The sequence below is a fragment of the Sycon ciliatum genome, chromosome 1 (genome assembly GCF_964019385.1).
Source record: "Sycon ciliatum chromosome 1, ocSycCili1.1, whole genome shotgun sequence".
In the NCBI taxonomy this organism is placed as follows: domain Eukaryota; kingdom Metazoa; phylum Porifera; class Calcarea; order Leucosolenida; family Sycettidae; genus Sycon; species Sycon ciliatum.
In genome coordinates, this window is record NC_088643.1 from 59326942 (window position 1) to 59348435 (window position 21494).

At 50.7% G+C, this 21494-nt stretch overlaps 1 protein-coding gene across 1 annotated transcript in view; it reads right to left on the reverse strand.

The window, feature by feature from the left end:
* Positions 1 to 21494, reverse strand: part of LOC135804634 (uncharacterized) — a 51333-nt gene that overhangs the window by 24145 nt on the left and 5694 nt on the right. Inside the window, exons 6-14 of the mRNA XM_065318548.1 lie at positions 20024 to 21170; positions 19466 to 19789; positions 18916 to 19208; positions 18465 to 18628; positions 17844 to 18039; positions 17277 to 17493; positions 9872 to 16542; positions 7155 to 9078; positions 46 to 6343 (exon numbers count right to left, since the gene is read on the reverse strand). Of these exons, the coding sequence (XP_065174620.1) occupies positions 46 to 6343; positions 7155 to 9078; positions 9872 to 16542; positions 17277 to 17493; positions 17844 to 18039; positions 18465 to 18628; positions 18916 to 19208; positions 19466 to 19789; positions 20024 to 21170 (17234 nt within the window). The remainder of the gene's footprint in view (positions 1 to 45; positions 6344 to 7154; positions 9079 to 9871; positions 16543 to 17276; positions 17494 to 17843; positions 18040 to 18464; positions 18629 to 18915; positions 19209 to 19465; positions 19790 to 20023; positions 21171 to 21494) is intronic.

Here is a 21494-nt window from a genome sequence, read left to right on the forward strand (position 1 = left end):
GTACACAGACACAGACACACACGCAGGCACGTATACACAACTTACCTTGGTCTGTAGCGGTGATCTCAACAATGTATTGGTTGTGCGGCTGGAAGGACTCCCAATCAAGAGGCTTCAGCAACAGCAAAAGGCCAGTGTTTTGTGCAGTCGTATTCAAAGCAAATACGCCTCCAACTGATTGTTTGATGAGATCAAATTTGAGCTGACCACTTGGAATACCGATGTCACCATCTGTAGCAGATATTGTGCTGACAAGGCTGCCGACTGGCAGGCTTTCCACCTGGATTGCACTGTAGTGGAAGGGTGCTTGATCTAACAGTGGAATGCCAACCTTGCCATCCACCGTGTACACAAACACTGGTTGGTGGAAGTTGAAGCAGATACCAGTAGGTATGGTATTGTCAAACAACTGCTGAGGGTTGTAGCCTGCCCGGGAGAAGACACGCACTGATGAACTGTGCGGTTGGTTTACCGTGATACTGGCATCGAAACCTCTGAACTCGAATGGAGCGTCAAGCGATCCACCAATCACGGCTTGTCTGGACGCATCTGTGTTGCCAAAACCATCATACGTCACCAAGACAAATGACAAACCAATTCTGGACTGGGCGATTGTGGAGGGGACTGTTCGAATTCCAAACACACCGTTGCCAAAATCATTGGCCTGCCAAAAACCACTGGACTGGGCTCTTGTTCCAGTGAACACCTGAGTCAGCAGAGTGCCAGAGAACAGTGTTGTATTGTCAAATTGACCTTGGAAGGAGGACTGTTTATTGGCAAGCTCCACTAAGAGAGCAGTGCTTGTCGTGCTAGCCACGGATGAATCTCCATTCCAAATGCTTGCATTGATAGTCAGACTGCAGTTGGAGCCAACGCCCTGCGATGGTAACACCAGCACATTGTTGATGAAGCGCACGAGGTTCAAGTTGGCACGGAGCAAGTACAGACTGTCCTCGGGGTTGATATTGCCGTTGAGATCAGGATCCATTGCCGCCAGCTGGCGTGCAGTGAGATTGTTGTAAGGAACCTTCAATGACGCTATCAGGTTAGCGTTCTGCAACGTCTTCTGGAGCAGGTAGTTCTGAACAAACTGGACATCGAACAGATCGAATGTTCCATCATTGTCTGTGTCTCCTAGAACATCTCCAGTAGCACGGCGGTGACGAGACTGCAGCTGCACCTCGGCAGCACTCACCGTCTCAAAGTCCAAATCTCGGCGCTTGCGACCGGTTGAAGGTGCAGCACCGTGCACCCACACTTGCACCTTACCAGCATCCGAGGACCTTGGCCCAGGCGCGCCAATGTGCTTGCGCTGACTGCCCGGCTCAATGAGAAGCAATAGGCTGGGAGAGAGGCTGTGGAGACCAGGCGAGTTTGCAGTGAGCTCAACCACGGCCAGTTGCAGGAGAGGAGGACTTGGGCGAGCAGGGGACACAACTCCACCAATGGTTACAACGCCTGGAGGCGAGTTAGTCACTCTTTCAAACAATCCACCCGGCCAGTTGTTGCCGACAGCCACAGTATTAGCTGTGAAAGCACTGGCATTGTAGTGAACCTCCAACTTGACTGCACCGACAGTGAACCCGGCCACATTGACGTACACGGGCACCAGGAGCTTCTGTCCGACTGCTATAGGGGCCAGCGGCACGCCTGCTTGCTGGCCAAGATCAACGTCTGCTACCCTGGCCTGCAGGTTAGCCGTGACTGTGATCGTACTCAATGCTGACCGTCGGGCGCTACTGGCTGTGATGATGACCGGCACAGGGCTGTTGTCCAGAATTATCAACTGGCCGCTTGAGGTGACGTTGAGTGCAGCAGAGTTGTTGGACTGCAGCGAGAGCAACGGGAGGCTTGCCACACCATTGTAGATCAAGTTCGGGTACCGGGTACCATCACCAAAATGGCCGGTAACTGATAGTGTTGCTCCGACCTGGCCTTTGACGGCACTCACTGTGGCGCTTGCAGACGAGGGCGATAGCACCAGTGCTTCGAGTCTGATCAGCTCTGTTTCCGGGGAAGATGGAGACACAATGAGCTGCTGAGTAGCATTTCCTTGTCTGAAGGTAGCAGCGAAGCCAATTGTGGTATCTGCATGCTTGGAGATGGTCAGGAGCACACTGGACGAGTCAAAGGTGAACATTGAACTGTCTCCTGAAAGGAGCCAGCTGGTACCGGATGTAGCATCAAATGTCCTACCACCAAAGTTTGAAGACAGCGTACAGGTCAGTCTGGCCTTGTACTGCTGGTATGTGCCACCGGTGTCGCGGTATCTACGAACCTGTGTCACAGCCTGAGTGTTAGTGTAGCCATTTGCATAGACATGGAAGCTGATGTTGTAGCCAGTTGTGGTGCCGACATTCACTACGCGTGGGGCGGATCTAATCGTTGGACGATCGGAAAGATATGCGGTGACATTGACTGTGCCGCTCTGGCCTGGGTTTACAGTTCTCAAGATGCCATTTGTTCCATTGAGTAGCACTGTGCTGCTGTCGGTTGCAATGAGCAAGCGAGAATCGTTTGTCACATCCACGACCAGTGCACCGGAGCGGTAGACATACTCTGCCTTGTACCAAGTGTTGTCCGTGAAGTCACCAGTCGGAGCGTAGATAGATGAATCGCCTGGAGAAACTAGCTCAGCCTTTCCAAAGGTGAAGCGCAAGCTCTCGGGCTCATCGAGCGAGAAGTCGTACAACGCACTGGACGAGATCAACTCCTGGTTAGTGCAGCTGTCGCGCCAAGCACCTGACAGCAGCAGTCCACGTCCTGACTGGTGCAGAGTGACCTTGTTGCCCAGCACACTCAATACGCTGGTGTTCAGAGACGTCATCGTCAGCCCATCACTGGGCAAGAGGTGCTGCTGGAATCCATCACTCAGCACAGCGCTGGCAACAACGGTGGCAGGTGCGCCTACGTAGCCAACCTCCCTCTGAACCGTCACGCGCGTGGTCTGGTAGAACGGCTTGCCAGCAACACCGCCGGCAATTAGCGACATGTTCAAGCCAGTCACTAGTTCAAAGTGAATGTCCGTGGCGTTGACAATGGAAGCACCGACCGTCACAAGCTTCGTTGCTACTGTGCGGCTTCCAGCAACTAGCTGCAAGTTTGCGCTGCCAGCAGCAACACCTTCAACACGTAGTGAGTCTCCTGTCCACTTTAGTACAGCTGTGCTGGAGTCAGACGACTGGATAGTAGAGCGTACATGGCGGGTTATGATAATTTGCTGCCGACTCGTGCCGCCTTCAAGTGCAACCGAGCATTCAATGCGTACTGGTGAGCTCTGATACGACGGCAAGCAGGTTGTTCCAGTTTGCTTAGAGAGCTTGCTGATGCGATCCAAAGCCGGGTCTTCAACATATATGGTTATTTGATCTGGAAACCAGACGCGGAATGGCACCGAGCTGGTTTTACCAGCCTTGGCGATGGTGATCTGTGCCATGCTAGCACCTGCACTCTCGGTACCATCCACAAACGCAGATGAGCAGCCGGTCAGCTGTAGCGCGGATGGGTTGCTTGAAGCACAGGCAAGTCCAGATGTCTCCACAGTCCGTGTGCCACTGCGATACATACCCCTCACGAACAGGCTAGATCTGACTGTAACGTCATCCCAGACAGCAGAGTTCATGATGACTGACTCGCTGGTGTAGGGGACAAGGAATAGGAGGTCATTCTGCAGGACGTAGATCAGACCACTGGTGTCATTGCAGTTGCCAAGTTCGTCACGAGATGCATACAGAACATCGGGTGTTGTGATGCGTTCTTTGTTGGCGTTGGACAGGAAGTTGACAGTGTACGTCACTGGCAAGTAGCCAGCCGCTGGCGTGACGCCGGACTTGACACGCAAGAATATGCTGAAGAGTGACTCCTGGCCTGTGACTGGCTTAGGATCAGTGCTGGGTGTTTTCACTAGGCCAATGATGACCAGCTTAGATTGCTCTACAGTGCTGGAGACAGTGAAGTCCTGGCTTGAGCTGCGTACGAACGTCAAGCTACTACCCAGGGATACGGTAATAGTGAATGTGGACACAGGGAAGACCGCATTGCCATAAAACTTAACCTCAGCCAGACTTCCTTCAGGTCCGCCGGGTAAGTTGTTGGCAGACGGGAAGACCGCCAGAACACCAGAAGCAACTGTGCACGGATTGGGCGTGCGGTGGATGAAGACCGTTCCAAGACTCTGAGGTGAAGCGCTGCTGGTGGTCAGCTGATAGGTTACAGTGGCATTGCGAGATAGCGGCTCAGCACTGCCCGCTATAAACCAGGCGCTGGGCAGGCGGATTGAGTCCAGGCAAGTACCAGATGATGTCTGTGGCGTGCACATGGATTGAACGGCTGACGCGCCCGAGAAGGCTGGTGTGATGGTGACGGTCACCGCAGAGTTGAGGAGATTGTTGCTACGATGAGCATCTCCGCGCACATGTATGCCGACTCTAACCATTGGGACCTCGGGCCAAATGTCACGATCGCCCAAACTTGCACCGACAGTGGTAGCTGCAGCAGCTGACGTCTGGCCCCGGCTTATTACCGTGAAGTCCAACAGATTGTAGGAGGCCGAGGCTTGGGTGGTGGTAGAGCCGCCATCGTACACCCACGTGTCATGAACATACTCTAATGCAGCTGAACGGCCAAGCTCGGGGACAGCAAAGGACTGAGGTCCAGCGACAGTGAGCACCACCGGTAGGAGTCTGCCTACTAGCACCGTGAGCCGCACAGTACCGGTCCTGATCTTGGTGAACGGAGAGAGCGAGTCCTCGGCACCCACTGTCAGGAAGTAGGTGTTGTTGGTGGGCAAGTTGCGTGCTAGCGTGGTGCGTCCGGTTATCGGATGTACAGTGAACAGGTCTGTACTGCCGCTGATCAGCTTGTATGTCAAGTTACCACCGCACCTGTCCTTATCTGTAGCAAACAGCGAGGGGACAACAACAGTGCCACTTGGCGCGTTCTTGTCCAGTCGGGAGATGTAAGACGGACGTTCAAACTCCGGTGTGAAGTCATTGATATCATTGACAGTCACAATCAAGGTTGCATTGCTTTCCAGCGGCGGGGACCCGGTGTCCGTAACAAAGACCGTGATACTGTAGCGCTTGCTCTGTCGTGTGTCGTTGATACACAGGGGCAGGGGGAATGGTGAGACGGGTGTTTGAGTTGAGACGGAAACCATGCCAGTGTCCGGGTCGATGACAAACCAGCCTCCGCCAGTCGCTGACACCAAGCTGAAGGTGAAGTTGCCGTTCTCAACAATATCCGCGTCCTGTGCAAAGAGCTGCAGTACCGTGGCACCAGGGAGCAGCGTCTCTGGCACATCCACGGTGTACTCCAGGGAGTTGAAGACTGGAGTCCCATCGTTGCGATCCAGGACAGTGACCTGAACTGTAGTGGTGGTGGCAAAGGACTGATTTGATAAGTCAAACGCTGTGACCTGCAGCGCGTAGCTGTCCTTACTTTCACGATCAAGAGGGCTAGCAGTGGTAGTAATGATGCCAGTGACCGAGTCGATTGCGAACTTGCCGTCGTCAGCAGCGATGGAGTATCGCACAGTGCCAGCAGGTCCGCTGTCCGTGTCCCGGGCGTGCACCTGGATGACAAACGATGCGTTCACCGTGTTCTCGTACACGTCAACGGCGTAGGAGCTGCGGTTGAACACTGGTGCATTGTCGTTGTTATCGATTAAGAACACCTTGAAGGTTGTACTCGTAGACTGTGCCGGGTCACCAGAATCAGTAGCAGTGATGACCAGGTCAAACTCGCTCTTCTTTTCATAGTCCAGAGGTGGCACTGTCAGGACGCGACCGATATACACTCCGTTGCTATTCAAGTAGGTATTGACAATAAACTTCTGATCACCGCCACTGACTGAGAACTTGATGCGAGAATTGTTGCCAACGTCCCTGTCTGTGGCGGCCACTTCAGCCACAAATGTGCTGAACTCTCTGTGCTCGGCAATACTCTTGTCTGCATAGGCACCACTGAACTCGGGAGCATTGTCATTGATATCGGTAATAGTCAGGCTAAGAGATGTAGTCGCGGACAGCTGAGTAGAATCAGCCGGTGTGTTGTTGAACTGGTTATCACTGGCTACGATAGTAAGCAAGTAGAATGAGACGTTCTCGCGATCCAGAGTGCTGGCCAGACTCACAACACCTGTCATGGCATTGATGTCAAATGTCCTACCAAAGCGCATCTCAGTTGAACTGTCAAACGAGTAGCGAACAATGCCGTAGTCAGTCTGCGTGTCGACATCGGTGGAGTTGACCTCGAACAACGACGTACCAGCGGGTGTGTTTTCTGCCACGCTTTGCCGATACGGAGTGCCAACAAACATGGGAACGTGATCGTTGGAGTCAGCCTGCAGAATGAGCAGATATACATGGACACACACACATACGCACACACGCAACACAGACACAGACACACAGACACAGACACACACACATGCACACGCGAACACAAACACCCACACGAACAAATAACAGAGAATATCAGATTGGAACCATGGAAGCGGTCACTGGTGCTCACTCAGTGACTGCCGCAAACCCATCAAATAACATCACTGTAATCAGCCATTCTGCAGTATCCTGCAGTACAGCAGTGCCATTGTGACATTCAGAATCCTGCAGTACAGCAGTGCCATTGTGAGATTCAGAATCCTGCAGTACAGCAGTGCCATTGTGACATTCAGAATCCTGCAGTACAGCAGTGCCATTGTGACATTCAGAATCCTGCAGTACAGCAGTGCCATTGTGACATTCAGAATCCTGCAGTACAGCAGTGCCATTGTGACATTCAGAATCCTGCAGTACAGCAGTGCCATTGTGACATTCAGTATCCTGCAGTACAGCAGTGCCATTGTGACATTCAGAATCCTGCAGTACAGCAGTGCCATTGTGACATTCAGAATCCTGCAGTACAGCAGTGCCATTTTGACATTCAGTATCCTGCAGTACAGCAGTGCCATTGTGACATTCAGAATCCTGCAGTACAGCAGTGCCATTGTGACATTCAGAATCCTGCAGTACAGCAGTGCCATTGTGAGATTCAGAACGTGTACATACTTCGGAGTACAAGCACATCCACCTCAAGTATCTTGCAGCAGATAAGTAATATGAATATGTTGTTTAAACACTGAACTTGCAATCACCAGTAGCTTGCATACTTACAATGGTAATGAGAATCGACTTCATACTGCTTCGCACGGGAGTTCCAGCATCAGCCACAGAGACAGTCAGGTTGTAGAATGCGGTGACTTCGAAGTCGACAGTGGCCACCAAAACAAGCTCTCCGGTGACAGGATTCATCTCAAACTTCCTCTCTGCATTACCAGCTACGATGGCATAGCGTAGCTTAGCGTTATCGCCAGGATCGGCATCAGTAGCCAGCACCTGCGTCAGGTTGGAGTTGACTGGCTCTTTCTCTGTAATGGTCAGCTCTGTGACCAGAGAGGTAAACATCGGTGTGTTGTCATTCTCATTGAACAGAAAGATGATGATGTCTGCCACGACGGGTACTGGCGAGACGCCCTGGTCAGCAGCCACAACGTCAAATGAGTAAACACGATCGGCGACATTGGCATCGTAGTCTAGGTTGCTGGCGTTGCGTAGTGTGAGAACACCAGTGACGGGGTCTATGCTGAAGTCGGCTGAGCGAGTGCCAGTCAGACTGTACGTGACGTTGCCTGACTCGGCTTCATCGCGGTCCGTGGCCGTTACGGTCAGCACAACCAAGTCATTGCTGGAGAGTTCGCTGATGTTGGCAGTGTAGACGTTCTGAGAGAACACCGGTACGTGATTGTTAGCATCCAGTATGGTAATCTCAACGAATGCGAACGAACTCTGGGCTGGAGATCCCCCATCTCGAGCTTCAATTGTCAACTTGTAGAAACGTTTAGTCAGGATGTTCAGATCGGATCCGTTAACTATGATGGCACCAGTTGCTGGAACTATCTGGAAGTGGCCATCTTCATTACCGGTCAATATGCTGAAAAGAATATTTTGGTTGGTTGTGCTGTCAGCATCGGTTGCAGAAATAGTGTTGATGACCACAGCACCACTCGCAGCTGCCTCGCTGATTGATGCAGTGTATGGTTCGTTGACGAAAACAGGCTTGTTGTCGTTTTTGTCACGGATAGTTACCAGAACAGTTGTTTCGTCAGTGAGCGGCGGGACGCCAAGGTCTGACACTTGAACTGTCAAATTGAGCTCATGATCAGTCTCGTAGTCGAGAACAGGCGGCGAGACGATATCACCAGTCGCGTTGTTGATGGTGAAATTGTCCGCACCGCTACCGCCAATGATACTGTACACAAGCTGAGCGTTAGTGCCGGAGTCGTCATCAGTTGCCGTCACCTTCAGAGCGGCCACATCGCCCGAGTCATGTTCCAAGATGGCAACACTATACTGCATAGCCACAAACACAGGGGCATTGTCATTGGCATCTAGAACGGTGATCAGCAACTCTGCAGTGCCATTGCGAAGTCCCCCAATAGAGGCAGAGTCTTCAGCCACCAGTATTACCACGTACGTTGACTGCATTTCAAAGTCGAGCGTGTTTTCATCGGATCGTGACACAACGCCTGTGGTGGAATTGATATCGAACAGCCTGTCCTCGTTGCCACGTGCAAAACCGTACGTTATTGAGAAGCCAGTCACGTCCTTATCCGACGCAAACACCGTGGTGATGCTTGTGTCTGGCGAGGCATCTTCACTGACACTAGCACGGTAGACAGAACTGCTGAACACTGGCGAATGATCATTCACATCGGTGGTAATCACGAACACAAACTTCACGGCTGTACGACCCATGCCATCAGAAATCTGCACACGTAGAGTGTAGTTGTGTCGGAATTCCCTGTCCAAGCGACGGAGCAGTTTGATGTCACCGCTGTCTACGTCTAAGTCGAAGATGCCATAAGAGGTGAATCCCTCACTGTTCTTCAGCAGGCTATAGGTGATTACGGTCAGAGCAGCCGAGTCTGGATCAGCGCCGACCAGTGTGTCAATGACCGAATCTTTTGGTGTGTCCTCTGGTAACGTTACTGAGTCGTTTGCGACTGGAATGAAATACGGATCGTTGTCATTGACATCCCTACAGCACCACACCAGAATGAAGACATGCAAGAATTGCTAGAAGGAAACCAACTACCACAACGCCATAACTCATCTGTGCTCTTTTACTAGTATTGTACATGTAGTTGCAGTTGTACTTCCTCACTGCCCGAAACTGATCATGTGTGCCTTCCCCGGAAGAGGGAAGAGAGTTGCAGAAGAAATCTCGCAAAGATTACTCAATTCGCTATTAAATTGCCCAAAAGGCTGACAATCCCAAATCTCCATGTACAGGTGGACTTAAAATTATGATCCCACTTGGGGCTCCACCACACCAAAGCAAGTGGGTGAGGGCAAGTTGCAGAACAGGGATTGGTGGTGTCAGGGTACGACCCGGGTGCTGTAGCGCTGGTCAATTTGCATCCAGCATTCGGAGTTTTTAAGCTACAGGTGAGTTTTGAGCTACAAAACATGCATGTTAAAGTGCAGCTAGCACCCAGGAAAACACGGTAAAGTACCGAGTGGAGTACAGCATGAAATCATACCTGAGGTTATGCCCATGAAACCTACATGTAGCAGGAAGGCATTTGAAGGCACTACATTTTATACACATTACAAATATAGCAGAGCATACTCCTACTTTCCTTCATTCACACGTAGGAAGATAAGAATTGAAAACCATTGCTATTATTTTTGTTGAAGCAAGAATCGTACATGGCGAGAGATCATTACACACATGAACATGTCCATGCTAAGAGCGGACAGCACAGCACTGGACTAACTGGTCTTAGACTCTACCTAGTGCACTATGCCAGTACTGTACATGTACTTACAGAATTTTGATGGTGACCATCATGATATCCTCCTTTGGCTCATCATGACTGTCAGTAGCCACAACTTCGAAGCTCAGCACGCGGGCAGATGCGTTCTCGTAGTCAAAGAGATCATTATCCGCCACACTGACAACGCCCGTAAGGTTGCTGACCTGGAAGTAGGAGCGCATGTGCGGTGGATTAATCACGTATCCCAGTGTGTCTCCAGGATCAGAGTCGGTGGCGAAAACTGTCAGCACACTGCGCCCGGCGCGGGAGTCCTCTGGAATGCTCCTATCGGCAAAGTCCGGGCTGAAAATCGGCGCATGGTCATTGGCATTGGTGATGATGAATGTGACTGTATCAGCACCACCACTGGTCAAACCCTCACCATCCGACACGACCACAACATAACTGCACGAGCGCACAAAGAAGTTCTCAAAGTCCAGCTGGGCTGCTACTCTGAAGCTGCCAGTGGATGCGTCCAGAGCGTAGAGACCGGAGCACATGGGCGGCAACGTGAGCGATATGCTGTAGATCGGATTGTAAGCTCTGTCAATGTCACCATCGGTGGAGTTCATGTCCAGGACGGTAGTGTTGATCGCTGTGTCTTCTGATACTTCCTCTTTGTACGGTGCGCCAATGAAGTACGGCGCATTGTCGTTGAGATCGTCGATGAAGACCGTGACAGTGACATAGGTCACTTTCACTGGGCTGTTGTTATCACTGGCAGATACGTTGAGAGAGTATACATTCTGCATCTCATAGTCGAGGCTTCCAGCGCTTGATATCAGCCCGCTGTTGGGGTTGACAGTGAATCTATTGTCGGCACCGGAGACGATGGCAAACGTAATTTTAGCAGTGTCGCCAACGTCAAGGTCCGTTGCATTCACGCTTCCGACAGTGGTGCGCGCTGGCGAGTTCTCCGCCACCCGGAACTGGTACGAGTCCAGCCCAAATGCTGGCGCATGGTCATTGTCATTCACAACGGTAATTGACACGGTGGCAGTGCTGGATAGCTGCCCACCGCCACACGTCACGGAACTGGACACGAAGTTATCCTGCGCAATCACGGTCAGCACGTAAGAAGGCTTTGTTTCAAAGTCAATGCCCTTTGCAACGGAGATGTTTCCCGACAGCGAGTCGATGCTGAAGTCACCCAGCGATGCATCCGTGCCATTCCCTAGGTCGTAGGTGATACTACCAAACTGCTGCAGGTCGGCACTGGCTCCCTCTGTTGCCACAACAGTCAGAACAGTAGAGCCGACAGGTGAACTCTCGCTCACGCGGACACTGTAGGTGGACATCTGGAAGGTTGGTTTGACGTCATTGGCATCAAGCACCTGAATGCTGATGGTGGCGTTGGTACTGTCGGCATTGCTGGTGCCCCGTGCACGCACCACCATCACATACTGGTCTAGAACCTCGCGGTCCAGGGCACCAGTCAAGACCAGCCAACCACTAAGTTCGTGCAGCTCGAATGCTCCATTGGTGTTACCAGACACAAGTTGATACGTGAATGCATCGTGCAGGCTGCTGTCCGCATCGCTGGCTGCAACCTGAAGAACGCTCGTACCTGCGCCTGTGTTCTCGCAGATGCTTTGCGTGTACACGGACTGGTTGAAGAAAGGGCGGTTGTCATTGCTGTCGCTGAGCCGCAGGCGAATGATGCCTGAACTGCTCAGTGACACCGCCCCACTATCGGTGGCCTGTACAGTGACGTTGAAGCTGTGCTCTGCACCGACCAGATCAAAGTCCAGTGCGCGGATCAGCTGCAGCACACCGGTGGTCTCATTCACTTCAAAGTAAGACATTGCTGACGGGGGAGCCACACTGGCAATCGAGAACAGTACAATACTGTTGACACCCTCATCACGGTCTGTTGCTGATAGACGCGCCAAAACATGACCAGCTGGTGACTGCTCGGAGAAAACAATGACTTGTGTCGGGAAAGAGGAGAACCGGGGACTGTTATCATTAGCGTCCACAACAGACACAATCAGATCAGCAGTGCTGGATTTTTCATCACCACTGGCTTCATCAGTAGCCTGCACAACAAGCGTGTATGGCCCTGCATTGAGCTCTCTGTCCAAGCGACCAACGGTAACAACAGCAGTCTTATTGTCAATGGTGAACAAGCCACCATACCTGCTGCCGATGAAGCTGTACACAATCTCTCCATTGCTAGTGGAATCCCGATCTGTTGCACTGATGATAGTGATGAGTGTTTCGTTGATTTCCTCCAGAAGAGATGCCCGGTAGTCTGGCTGCGTGAAGACTGGTGCGTTGTCATTGTCATCCAGGACATTGACAAACAAGGACGCATGTGTAACGAGTGGATTAGTGGCACTGCGATCCGATGCCGCAATGGTCAGATTGTAAACCTTTCTTCTTTCATAGTCCAGCGAGGCATTGAGGAATAGGTCACTGCCCAGGACGTAGAACTTGCCCTCTTCATTGCCAGCAACTATGGTGAAGTGCGAGATGGCAGTGGCAGCAGTGTCATTGTCAGAAGCTGCTACCTCCGCAATCTTGCGTGGGTGCAGGGCATCCTCACGCACATCAATTGAGTAGGTGGCAAGAGAGGCCGGTGTGGCAGCTACAAACACAACGCTGGGAAATCCAACGGGACCATACACTGGAGCAAACTCGTTCACATTGGTTATCCTGATAGTGAGAGGGGCGGGATCGGACCTGCGCCCATCGGAATCCACGGCGTGGGCGTACAGAGTGAACTGCTGCATGTGCTCAAAGTTGAGTGCCTTAGCAACGGTCAGAGCGCCGCTATTAGCGCTGAGAGCAAAAAGGCCCAGGTCATTACCGCTCGTGAGATAGTACATTATGACAGAAGCTCCCAAGCCAGTGTCCCATGATTCCTCTGTTGCTGAAACATTCAATATGGTTCTGCCCACAGCATAATCTTCAGGGATGGTGGCAGAGTAAGCTGAGTCGCTAAAGACAGGGCGCACGTCAATGTAGATCTCTAGGTTGGCCGAGGCCGTATGCACACCATCCGTTACCTCAACTGTGAGATTGTAAAAGTCACGGCTATCAAGATTCAATTGATCCAACGTGTACACTTCCCCCGAGAGCGGGTTTATTTGGAATCGGCCAAGTGACCCAGCCAGTAGCAAAGTGTAGGACAGCTGCTTGTTGCTCGGAGCTGTGTCAGCATCGCTCACAACTGGTCCAAACGAGTACACAGTTGTGCCTGTGCTTGAATTCGCCGCTATCTCACTGCTGTACAGGGACATTGTAAAGCGCGGCGGTAGGTCGTTGGAGTCGGTCACCGTAATGCTGATGTTGGCAGTACCCTCCTGAAAGCCAAATCCAAGGCCCATGTGGTCCTGTGCCACAGCGGTCAGCGTGTATGCTGTTGGGGGCGCATCATAGTCCAACGTTGCACCCAAGCTCAATTCACCTGTGTCGGCATCCATAACAAAGAGCCCGCCAAAGGTGTCACGCAGGATGTACGCTATTGAACTGAAGTTGCCACTATCCGCATCGGTTGCGTACACGGTGAGAATTGACGTGCCAGCAGCTGTGCTCTCCGGCAGTACGGCTGAGTAAGTGTCAACAGCAAATGTGGGCCTGTTGTCATTCACATCCAGTACAGTGATAGTAATAGCCACCACACTGTGGTACTGCGGGTTGCCCTGGTCAGTTGCACGTGCAGTCAACGAAAACACTTTCGTCGCCTCAAAGTTGAGGGACTTGTTCAGCATCAGTTCGCCAGTGGCGCTGTCCATGTTGAACGTGTCGCCCGTGTTTCCCGCCGAGTCCAAAGAGAACTCTAGCAGACTGTTCGTCCCACTGTCTCTGTCGCTAGCTGACACTGTCAGAACGCTCATGCCAGGCATGAGGTTCTCGTGAATGCTGACACTGTACGCTGGATGGGCAAAGATAGGGTAGTTGTCGTTCACATCCAAGATGCTCACGGTCACTGTAGCTTCTGTCTCCAGACTGATCGCACCCCGATCGGTGGCCTTCAGGCGCACTACAAAGAACTTCTGAGTGCTGGGCAAGGCCTCGTAGTCAATTGTTTTGGCAGTGCGCAAGGCACCGGTGACTGGATCCAGCTTGAACGTTCCATTGAAAGAGTCAATGAGTGAGTACGAAATCCGTGCATTGACACTGCCTGCTGAATCTGTATCATTGGCAAAGACCGTTATGATAAACTTATCCGTGTTGTTGGTTTCACTAATGGCCATTGCGTAAGCGTTGTTTGGGTAGAACGTAGGCTTTTCATCATTGAAGTCAGTGACAGTGATTGTGACATTGACCGTGGCAGTCAGCAGAATGTTGTTAGTATCCACAGCTTCTATGGTTAGCAAGTATTCATTGATAGTCTCAAAATCAAGGAGTCCTGATTTGGAAATAATTCCAGTGAGTGCATTCACAGCAAACACTCCATTGACGTTTCCATCAATAATGCGATAGGTGACGTCTCGGTTGCTGCCAAGATCAGCATCGCTAGTTGAAACCTGCAAGATGCTGGTCGCATTGAGCGCTGACTCGATTACAGAACCGGCGTAGGACGGCTGACTAAACACTGGCCCACTGTCATCGGTATCGACAAGGCTTATGTTGACACTAGCAGGACTGCTGACCCGGCCGGTGCCAGCCAAATCACTGGCTCTGACTAGGAAGACATACGGGCTAGGATGTGCTTCACGGTCCAGGAGACCGACGGCGTAGATCAAGCCGGTGGTGCTGTTCACGTCGAATGGCACTGGCAGCGGCGAGTCAATCTGAAAGCGAAGGTCACTGTTTGGGTTGCCCAACTGATCACTGTCCCATGCTGCTACTACCAAGCTCTTGGCAGCATCTAATGACACTGGTGTACCCAGCCCGGAGTTTTCATTGATGTAGCCAAAGTAGGCTGTCTGGTTCATCGTGGGAGTGTTGTCATTACGATCGACTATTGTAATATTGACCGTGGTGGAGGTGTTCAGAGCTGGAACACCAAGATCAGTCACTGTCACTTGAAGGTAGTAGAACGCTTGGTTCTCACGATCCAGACTACCCTGCACTGACATTATGCCAGAGACAGGGTCGACAGAGAAATCGCCTAGGCCTACCCCACCTGAGATAGAAAACCTGAACTGAGCATTCGGACCAATATCACCATCAACTGCTCGAAGCTGAATGCCAATTGGAACGTTAACGGAGGAATCTTCCGGCACCAATGCCCAGTACTGGCTCGCATTGACAAACATTGGATGCAGGTCATTGTAGTCCAATACAGTGATGTTGACAACGGCAGTGGAAAACAGGCCACTATTATCTGTCGCACTGACATTGAAAACCCAGCTGTCTGCCATTTCACGATTGAGCACATTTGTAAGTGTGACACGACCGTTGTATTTACCAACTGCGAAATATGCACTGGCACTGGGGTCAGCTATACTGAATGTCCAAGTGGCAGAGAGATCCTCGTCGGTAGCATCGACGAACCCAATTAAGTCCAAAGGACTGGCATTTTCATTGACAGAGAAGTAATAGGTTGCTTTTGTAAACTCAGGAGCAACGTCATGAAGATCAGTGACGGTAATTTGCACAGCAGCACCACCAGTCTTCTTCTCTGCACTATCATCAATGACTTGCACGGTCAGGTAGGTCGTTCCCCTGAACACTTCTCGATCCAGCGGGCCAGTGGTGGATAGAACACCTGTGGTTTCAGTTAGGCTGAATGATGCATCCAGGGTGGACTTTGGCACACCAACACTAATGGAGGACACTATCTTGTAAGTGACGTTCTGGGGCGGGCGGTCCCCATCTGTAAGATTATACTGCACTATGGTAGTTGCTGGCTGATTCTCAAGAATACTGTATATCAGATAGTTGGGTTGAATGATTGGAGAGTGGTCATTCTCCGGCAGCAGGGAAATCGTCACCGTGGTAGTGTTGTAGGTGATAGGGAGGTTGTTGCGCGGGTGACAGCTGACGGAGAGCGAGTACACTATTGCACCCTCATCATAGTCCAGCTTGCCGTTGACGGTGACAACACCGGATTCGAGCCCCACGGCGAATGGCACCCCGGAGGTTGTCAGCGTGTAGCTCACACCAATCCTGTCGACTAGCGTGTCGGGATCGAGCACGTACAGCTGCACAAGGCGTGTGCCGACCGTGGCAAGCTCCGACACAGATGCATGATACTGAGACTGGTTGAAGTACGGGAAGTTATCATTAACGTCCAGCAGCTGAATAACAACATTGGCTTGGTCCACAAGCATACCGTTCGTGGCATTGATCACAATCGTGTAATTCTTAACTCTCTCAAAGTCTAGAACTCCCTGCTTAAAGATTTCGCCGCTGCTAGCATTGACGGTGAATAGGTTCATGCCAGAACCACCAGCAATCGAATAGACGATGATTGTATTGGCAGGGTCGGCATCTCCATCAGTTGCTGTTACCTGTCCCACAAGCGTACCGTCTGGTAGATCCTCTGGGATGCGTGCATCATAGGAGCTCTGAGAGAACTTCGGACTAACATCGTTAATGTCCACAACGGTAATTTCGATGAAGATCATGGCTCCTATTTGCGGAGAGCCGCTGTCGCGGGCAAATACGGTCAGGTTGTAGAAGCTCGGGCCACTCTCACGATCCAATGGGACTGCCGTTGTCACTACGCCAGTTGTGGCGCCCACCGCAAAAACATTGAACAGTTTGGCATCCACGCTGTATGTTGCCTGTGCAAACAATGCATGAAGCACACAACACACATGCAGAGGGAATCTACAGGGAGCACTATTTCGCAGCAAGCTATTCAGCAGGGACCTACAAGCAGCACAGCCCTAACATAGTCAGGGTTGAAGCCAAAGCGACATAGCATGGTGCCGCGTTCCCTTTCATTTTTAGCTGCCCTCTTTCAAAATCGACAAAGCCACCGTCCACCGTGCAATGCATACAGTGAAGAGTCGACTTTGCTTCTGTGCTGATTCGTTGCTGCAGTTGCAGTTGAGTAAAAATGGCAATAGACCTATATTACCATGGTGTGCTCCATTGTGAAGCAATGTGTATAGGTGAGTACACTTAGTACTTGTATGGACAAACTAACCCAACCACTTCTCTTCAATTTCAAGCTAGCTAATCTCAAACTAACCCAACCACTTCTCTTCAATTTCAAGCTAGCTAATCTCGGATAGAGAGGTAAATATATTCCTCCAGAACTCTTTAGCTCCATTGCAACGCGTTCTTTACACTTGAAAACATCTTCTAGGAATGCCCCGATGATGTCCAGATGAGCAAAAATATTAGCTGCCTTTTTTATGTGTTGGTGCAGCTGAGAGCCTGTGGTGGAGTGCATTGGGTGGATGTGTTTTCAAGCTACATTATTGAATTGAAAGAAACTTGAGATACTGCAGCTCACACTGGTGGCCAATGACGGAGGTTATGCAGAAGACATCTATAGTCGTGTACGTACCCTGCCATTCAGGCCTGAGTCTGTGTCATTGGCATACACCGTGGTGAGCACATAGCCAGCGGGCTCCTCCTCGTTCAGTACAACGGACTTGTCCAGTGGCGCATAGAATATGGGTGCATTGTCGTTAACATCCTCCACGGTAATGATGTAGCTGGCCGTTGCATCCATAGGGGTAGATGCACCATCGGTTGCCACTATCGTCAGTGAGTACAGTTTCCTGGGCAGGGGCAGCAAAGGTCATGGCCAACGTATACAGCATCTGACATTGTGGGGAAAGGACGCTAAACACGAGCAAGATCAACTGGACCGTCTCAGCTTTCTCGGCTTAGGAGTGCAGCTTGCCAGCACACAGCAAGGCTCACAGGCTCACAGAGGCTCACAGAAGCACCGGGGCCAGAACAAAACACACTCCAATACACATTGGATGCATCGCTAGAAGCAGACAAACCGAGGAGCGGAAACCTAAAGACCAGTGACGCAAACTACAATGTAGTCATACAGATGCGCGGCAAAATGCTCCAGAGGAAACACTCAAAACAGGTTGCAGAAGCACAAGGCTAGACTTACTGTCTTTCAAAATCCAAGCTCTGGTCAACCGACAATTCACCAGTCACAGGATTAATTCTGAAGTCTGTACTGCCAGGATTACTTGCTATTGAGTAGCGCACTACACCTGAGGGATGTCCTGGGCCGTCGCTGTCAGTTGCAAGTACCCTGGTTGGCAGGGTGAAATTGACGGGTGAATTTTCTCGTACAGTACCACCTGATGGGCAAGGAAAGGCAGGGGAAAAAAAATATTCTCATGCATGCCACCACACGAGGCCAACCTTAAAGTACGCAACTACGCAACTACGCAACAATCCCGAAAAACATCAACAAATGATGTAATTGGGCTGAGGAAAAATTAATGTCTAATGGTCTCTGCTGGGCTGCCGACAACACCCTAGCTTGGTGGTAGACCATCGCTGGCATATAGCAAAGGTCCCTGGTTCGAGTCCTGATGGTGATCGTCAACTTTTCTCCCGACCTCTCCCATCTCAACTTCTCAAACTAAAGGAATAAATGATGAATTATGAATATTTCACACAATGTACATACTGAAAAGGATATTGAATCCAGCAAGTAAAACAAAAAGTCAGTAATCAAGTAATATCGCTCTTGGCCTTACAAGGCCAGCATAAAACTTACTATAAGGAGCTAACAAAAACTGAGGAGCATGGTCATTGTTGTTGATGATGTGGACTTCAATCGACGCAGGAATGGGCGACGTCCGTGCACGGAAATTTCCTTGATCCCGGGCCTGAATGATGATATAGTAGACTCGCGGGCCAGCGTCATAGTCGAAGATAACCCTGCAGCAGTACAGAGCCACACGCGCCACGTCATTTAGAACAGAACCCTGCGCCCCTAGCTCAAAGCACAGTGCAGCAAGGTAAGCCGTGTCAGCAAAGCACAACACTGGCAAAGGAGGACTGGTATCTGCACTGCTGCTAATCTGCATAACAAACTTTACAACACATCACCAAGAATTGCACCAGATGATCGGTAATTTATTGCTGTAAAACGGATAATTTTGAAGCGAAAGGAGTCCCTATACTAACCATGCACAGGTGCTCTAAGTACATGTACATGTACTCACTTTGTAGATACAATGCCCGTGTTGGCGTCCACCGCAAACTCTGACAGGGCAGTCTGCTGCACAAAGTAGACCATACCGGCAGCACCGCGGTCCTTGTCAGTGGCGTTGACCTGTACGACCTCAGTGCCGATTGGTGCGGTCTCGTTGATGGAGATGTTGAAGATGGCTGCCACAAACACCGGGTTGTTTACATTCTCACTTCGCAGCACCCTGATCGTGACCTCAACGGAACTGTTGCGCTCAAATGGGATGCCGTTATCAGTAGCGGAGACTGTCAACGTGAAGTTCTTTGTCTGTGACGATTATAGGAAAGCACAGCGGCAGTTTCAAGTCAGCAATGTCATGCAGAGCTGAATATGGGAAAGAAGTTCCCAACCAGTGCATGATCTCCCACTGCACATGTGTAACAAAATTAGCACAATTCGTAAATCCATCTCTGGAGTACACTTCCAAGGTGAATCATGCCGACTAGTTAGACACTAGCATGGCCCACAAGTTCTCTGCTGGTAAGGCTCACGTTTCAAGGTACACACATACGAGGTATACATACCACGAGAATGTCAAATCCGCCGTTGGCTATCACACCGGTGGCTGGGTCGATGACAAACTCCGTGTTGTTCTGGCCAGCAGTGATTGCATAGCGCACAGCGTTGTACAGACCATCGGCATCAGTGGCGGACACTTGCACGAGTGCTGTGCCTGCTGGCGTAGTGGTGGACAGGTCCACGCCGCCAATGTACTCGGGACTGGTGAACACCGGTGCATACTCATTCCAGTCCAGTAGATTGATGGTCACGTTCTTGCTGCTGCTCTTTGCTGGTATGCCAGCGTCGGTGGCAGTCAGGGTAATAACCCACGAGCGAACATGGGCAGACTGAGCACCAAGCAGAAACACAATCATTGACATTTGATTATTACCAATAATCTTTCTTTTGCATGAGATAAGTAATTTACTGAAGGCATGTTTCCACACTGGTGATGAGTGCAGTGCAAAGCAAGTAGGGAAGGCCTGCGATTACCAGGATTAATGACATGTGCACATACGTACCATGCCGCAATATCGGGGGGGGGGGATGACATATTGGCGACCTTGTGTACATGATCTCACCTCGTAATCCAGTGGTCGTGTGTAATAGAGGCCATGTTGGTATGGTTGCACTGCGAACAGACCCAGCCCGCCGTCATCTACTGACATTGAAACATTGCCAGATGGGCCACCGTCTCCATCGGTGATATTGATCTGCAAGAATGGCAGTCCCACAGTCGTGCCATTGGTCTCAAACATGTCAATGGATGACCCGATGTTGATCTGTGGGACAAAATCATTCACTTCCTGAACAGTTACAGTGACAGTGATATTGGCACGACGAGGTGGAACACCGCCATCTTCAGCATATACCCACAGGACATGAACAGGCTGCGTTTTACTGGAGAGAGTCCGATTGACGGTGATGATACCTGACAGTGAGTCCATACTGAACAGGGGGTCAATGGGTTCATAGAAGTGGAAAAGAATATCTTTGTTGACTCCAGAGTCTCTGTCTGTTACAGCCATACCCAAGTCGACAACCAGCTGGTTGGTGCTTGCGTCCTCTCCCACTTGTATTTGATAGCTGCTAGGCACTGCAACAGGCGAATTGTCATTGCGATCCTTTACTGTGATATCAACAGTAGTCATGGCAGAAAGGGGCTTTCGGCGATGTCGATCTGTAGCGGTGACGTTGAATTGATACATCTGTTGACTCTCAAAGTCGACTGTCACGTCAAGAGAGATGGCTCCTGAGTCTTGGTCAATGGAAAAGATAGCAGTGCCACCGCTAGTAGTTGGGACGGCTGATAGCGAGTATAGCACATCGCCAGCTTCATTAGGATCAGGATCGGTTGCATTCACAGTTAGCAATACAGTTGAAATTGGTGTGTTCTCAAACACATTGGCACGATACGATGAATTGACAAACTCTGGCGCTGAGTTGTTTGCCACCAGTACATCAATAAGAACAACATCGCTGCTGTTCCTGCTTGGCACTCCGTTGTCAGCAACTCCAATAGTTAGGGAAACATTTGAGGGCAATGTGCTGGCTTCCACGGTTGTGTACACTGCTCCAGTGAATGTGTCAATCCTGAACGCACCCGGGACCTGGCTGGAAATTATGCTGAAGTTTAGTCGACTGTTGTCGCCAATGTCCCGATCAGTAGCCGAAACGGTCATGACTTCAGACCCCCGTGGGTCATGTGCGTACAGATAGCCAAGTTGCCTGCAGCACAGCAGCAAAACCAGAGTAACAGCATTCAAAACACTCAGTAAACACAAGTCATCATACAAGTCTCGGGGACAGAGCACATCCTAGAAGAAGATCTGGCTGCATAAAGCACCAACAGAAGCAGAGAATTAAACACCGCGCAGTTTGCACGCTCTTTTCAAATTGCCTGTTTGTAGAAAAGAAAAAAGCAATCAAACTAAACTAAAACAACACCTGTGAGTCATGCAGATATGTACCAAGAACAGCAGTAGCCTATACATAATAATGTAAATGACAAGGACAATTATATATTCTCCGCAGCATGCAATCCTTCTCAGT